The 5340-nt window shown below is 39.2% G+C and overlaps 1 protein-coding gene across 1 annotated transcript in view; it reads right to left on the bottom strand.

The window, feature by feature from the left end:
* LOC101847396 (inhibitor of growth protein 5) overlaps window positions 1-4742 on the bottom strand; it is a 12920-nt gene extending 8178 nt beyond the window's left edge. Inside the window, exons 1-4 of the mRNA XM_005112723.3 lie at window positions 4685-4742; window positions 1957-2028; window positions 1391-1557; window positions 129-246 (exon numbers count right to left, since the gene is read on the bottom strand). Of these exons, the coding sequence (XP_005112780.1) occupies window positions 129-246; window positions 1391-1557; window positions 1957-2028; window positions 4685-4721 (394 nt within the window). The 5' untranslated portion in view covers window positions 4722-4742. The remainder of the gene's footprint in view (window positions 1-128; window positions 247-1390; window positions 1558-1956; window positions 2029-4684) is intronic.
* Between the last annotated feature and the right edge of the window lie 598 nt (window positions 4743-5340).

Below are 5340 nucleotides of genomic sequence, written 5' to 3'. Positions count from 1 at the left end.
CCCCCCCCCCCCCCCCCCCGTAAAATGGGAAATCAGAGGTGTAATCAATGGCCAAGGAATATTTGCCAAGACATTTAGAAAACAACAAACAGACAACTATTAGGATCAGCCATGTTGTAAATATTTACTTTTCTTGGCCGCTGCCTTCCCCTCCGCCGTCTCCTTCTGCCGGCCGCTACTTTTGTCCTTGATGTCCGCCTCAAAGCGTGCCAGCTCCGCGTCTAGTTTGCGGATGTGTTTGTCCACCTGGGAATGAATAAAACAAGATTACAAGTCTTGTTACTATGGAGTAACATATAAAGAAAATAAGGAGGAGAGATGAGGAAGATAGATGTTGGACAGGACAGAAAGAGTAAACCACACCAGAGCACCTGCCAACCACCCAATCTTTTATCGGGTATCTTGGTCTGCTTGAATGATTCATTTAAATGTCAGCTGAAGTCGTTTGTTTTTAAATTAAAAAGATTAATATTTGGAGTGATTTTTTAAAAGTCAAAACACAACGTTTTATGTTATTGTTGTACTTTGTACTGTGGTAAAGCGCTCAGAGCCTGTGTACTTTAATCGGGGTTGAGCGCTTTGTATATAAATGTCATTTATTATTAATATATTATCCTACACAGCTACGGCTAGGCCTATCAGACAGGGTAAAAAATTTACCAGCCTCCTGAATGCCCAACATAAGTCAATGTATATAATAAATTTTTTTCAGTAAAAAAAAAAAATAATAGAAAAAAATAAAGACATACACCCACGAAACAAAATTGTAAGTAGTATAATAAACACAACCCACAACAAAACATTAAATAAAGTTACAAGTGTGAGGGAACAGTTTCATAGTAAAAGTTTTCCATGGAAATTCGAGTCCGCCACAACACAGGGCTGTCTTTACTTTTCTTAGCTGGTTACAGAGTAAAGATGAACACCACAGTGGCAGAAAGTCTTCGGACATTATAAGATGGAAAATTATAAAAATCTTTTTGTCTCAATTTAGTTGATGTGAGGAAATGAAAAGCAGGAAGTTGTCAGGGAAAAAAATTTAGAACACTCTTTCTACAACCAGTTACCTTTTTGAGATCATGTAAAAATCGAAACCATTTCAGTTTTGTTAGGCCCATGCACTGAAAGTAATCTCACTCCAAGTGTATCGGTAGAGTAAAAAACACGTTTTTCTTTTTTGTAAGTGGAAATTATCCAATACAGTCACCAATGCCCATTGGGTGAAGAGTGATTGTCTAAGGAATTTTATAAAAGACATATTTTTACAAAATGAATTTCAAAATTTTTTTGGTATTCAATTCCTCAAATGTTGTCGGACATAGTTCTAGACAGATGGTGTTGTGCGAGATGAGTTCGCAACAACAATGACGACGACGTTAACAACGCTCACCATCTCATAAGTCTGCATGGCCAGTGAGACTTTTCCGTCGCCAAACTCTCGACTTTTGCTGAACATGGACTCAATTTGGTTCAGTTGATTGGTTCTTTTCTCCGGTGACATGTGTCGAACTTTGTTCAGGTAATCCGTGGCAGCTTTATCAATTTTCTTCATCAGATCTGCAATTTCAAGGAGTAGAAGCAAAGTAAGAGGTCGGTGCCTTAGAATATTCTATTGTCTTAGTCTAAAACAGAACAGGAGAAAAAAATACTTTTTCAAAAGCAAATGTAGCAAAGAAATCATCATGAGACCGTAACATATTATTGACAAGCTGTTCAACTGTTCAAAGCCCATGAAGCAAATTTTTTTTCTGGGCAGGGGGGGGGGGAGATACAACTATTATTCTTTTTAAAAATGTGTACCTCTATGAGTCTTTACTTGCTTTTCCCAACATTTAGATTCTGAATTTCAGACAAACAAAATATTTCTCAATCTCATGAAAACCAATACCACAGTGGCAGTATCGGCTGTCAGTGAGCGCGACTAAAAACCATCTCTTCAACACAGGACAGACTTACCTTGAGACTTTTGATCCAAATCTCGCATCAGATTAAAATTCCTTTGCATTTCTGCAGGGAGCGACTCCAGACCTACATTGAAGAACAAAGAAAGTATGCGATCTGTTAGACCAGCCATGTGAATCAAGCTAAACATGAATAGATAAAAATGAATCCCAATGAATAATTCATGAGATTCAACTCAAAATATGAGAGCATGATCGATCTTAATTTTAATTGGTCTTGATGAATTGCATCATGAGTCTGTTGGGTTGGGGGGGGATTACCATTTAAATAAAAAGAAGAGTTGCTGCTAATGTATTTAGTAGTATAGTGGCACTGGCCCAGACACTTTACTAGTCTAAATTTACCCTTTAGACGCTTCAGTCAGTTAGTGGAGGCAATAAATATTAATATTTCCATGTCACAACGAAAACGATTAACATTTTAGCAGAATTTTAAACAAAAACGAAATAAAAAATAGCTGACAACAAAAGAGCACTACCTACCCGTCCGCTAAAAAACTAGCGCCAATGGCCTACTACAACTACTAGATCTAGTACTACTTGATCAGAACTTACTTTGAGGCCCAGACCAGAATACAATGAGAGAATCTGGTTATTTCTCTGACCCCCCCCCCTTCCATATTTAGAACCCCGCTGTCCTGGTTCCGGTTGACGCCCGTATCAGTCCGGCCACCCTAGCTCAGCGCACAAGCGCTGAACATCATCCGTGTGATGACCCTGTGAGTGCGTCGGCGTCAGTCTGCTTGAGTTTGTGTGCATTTGTGGCCTACTTGTAGAACCACCTGCATTGGTTCATAACCGAGGCGAGCGTCTCATTCAAAACACGCCTAGGGTTAAGGCCGTTTCTTTCACACCAGATCTAGGTATCAGATCAGATGCTCTTGACATTTTGTTCTTGCATAACCATAGATCTAGATTCGAGACATCTCTCTAGTCTAGCTCACATTTTGTTCTTGCATAACCATAGATCTAGATTCGAGACCTCTCTAGTCTAGCTCACATTTTGTTCTTGTAACCATAGATCTAGATTCGAGACATCTCTCTAGTCTAGCTCACATTTTGTTCTTGCATAACCATAGATCTAGATTCGAGACCTCTCTAGTCTAGCTCACATTTTGTTCTTGTATAACCATAGATCTAGATTCGAGACATCTCTCTAGTCTAGCTCACATTTTAAATTTTTTTTTCAACTGTCGTTTGCTGTTTCTGGTGTGAAAAAAAACCGGCCTTAACCCTGCCCGTTATTAAAAACTAAACCTGAAACTTATCTCTACAACTTATAAAAGTTATTCTCTGCACTCTGTGCTGTTCTGTGTGTGTCTCTGAGCTAGATCTAAGATTTATATATATCTAGGCCTAGGCCCGCCATAGAGCTGATAAAAATAGCCTAGGCCTACTGTATCTCTGTATCAGTATCGTGCAGCACACCTGAGGCTGAGGGCGAGGGGGGGTGAGAATAGCGAGACAGGCTATTCTCATAGCCACTTCCTTTTCAGCGTCTACGTATACACGGTAACTGGGCACCTAGTGTCAGTAGATCTAGTTGTATCTTTATGTACACGGTAACCGGGCACCTAATCTCAGTATCTACGACAGTCTATGTCACGGTAATCGGAATCAAAATAAATCAATATTTGTCCTGTGCTGTCACTTGCTGAAAAAAAAAGAAAGTCACAAAAAAAGCGTCTTGCCGGGTTCGCCATTGTGACCGGTCAGTGAACCTGTGCGTTCGCATCACATTTATATTTAATCTAGATTTCTAGATTCTATAAAATGAGTACCAGTTGGGGTCACCAAAGTTCATTCAAAGTCTGTGCGCAGCGAACATAGGGCTCTGGAAAGGGGAATTATTGATTTTTTGAAAAAGGTAGTCAGGGAATGGGTGGGGTTGAAGGCAACACCGGATGACAAAAACTGATCATGGAATTCTGAACTGCCCGGTTACCGTGTGCCGTGTACGTGACACTGAGACTACATGCCCAGTTACAGCTACCGTGTAAGTAGATATTGAGGCTACATGCCCGGCTACCGTGTACATGACACTGAGACTGCGTGCTCGGTTGCCGGATACTGTATGTAGACACTGATGGGAAGCTAGGTGCCCGGTTACCGTGTACGTAGACACTTCTCGCCAGTAGCCTACCTAAGTTCCTAAGTCTAAGAAGACTAAGTTTTGTGCCTCTTCACCCCAGGTGAGAATAAACAAAAGCAGCCAATATTAATACCTGTTCCCGGGGGCCCGAATAATGACCAGTTTATTGGCACCCCAGCCCCCGGGGCCCAAATAACCGCAGTCTAAAAATTAAAAATAATGAACACTGCAAGTTGACGATGATGAAAGGAGCCTGAATGAGAATGCAAACATTTGAACATTAAGTCAATTAAGTTACAATTTTCCCCAACCTCTTCGCAATACATCCCCTGTCTTTAAACCTGGCCCCGTACTGAAAACCCCAACACAAACAGGCCCACAAACATCCTTTAATTTATAGATCTCTCTAGATCTAAATACGTGGTGTAAACGATGGAATTTATATTTCTCCGTTTTATTTATTTTGCCGCCAAAAACCACTTGATGAAGAGCTGGCTGGCGGAGAAGTGGCGATTAATTTTCCACATCAAATGTAATGCACTCTTGCCCAATACATTTCGAAATGACATACAGTCAATTTTACTGTGATAAACCTTTTAAGTTTTTGACATTTAATTACAAAAGTACATACTGTCCAAATAATGTTCCAAATACATTGCCTTCGCCATTTTCGCAGCTTCTACTTCTATTTAGTTTGAGATTTTGTTTAGGTTTTTCGTTCAGGAAGTATAACCGGAAGTGATTTAAAATGCCAGATTTTATCCAGGTAGAAAAGGAATAAATACTCGGAGAAAAACAAAAAGACAACTAGGCCTAGGCCTAATTTTGTTCTAATTTTTGTCCATGGGCAAGCATTTTTTGAAAAGTAGAACATTTTTTAAAACAATTTTATCATTTAATTGAGAAACATTTATGTCAAAAGTTTATTGAGATTTCATTAATTTCTTATGTGGAGAAAGCTACACAATATATTGTAGCCTCCGTGGCAATACAAGAAAATCTGCTGACTCTTTAAAAATATTCGTTCGTAAAAGATCAACTAATTAACTATGTTTATAATTTATTAATAATTGTTCCTACCCTACCCTACCCTGTTACCCTAACCTGTCTTAAAGGGGCAAATGTCTGTAAGGCACCTGGATGTTGTTTGTTTTTTTGGTTTTTTAAAACCATATTCAAGTCTCCGTTGGGTTTTTTCTGCTGTAAAACATCAGTTAGAGAGATGAGAACATTTTTGGTCAACGATAACCGTAAAAATAAAGAAATTGAAAAAGGTATTAGTGGTTG

This window comes from Aplysia californica, unplaced genomic scaffold, assembly GCF_000002075.1.
Source record: "Aplysia californica isolate F4 #8 unplaced genomic scaffold, AplCal3.0 scaffold01377, whole genome shotgun sequence".
NCBI lineage: Eukaryota > Metazoa > Mollusca > Gastropoda > Aplysiida > Aplysiidae > Aplysia > Aplysia californica.
The sequence above is the reverse complement of the archived record's forward strand: the minus strand, read 5'-3'. Positions and strand labels throughout refer to the sequence as shown.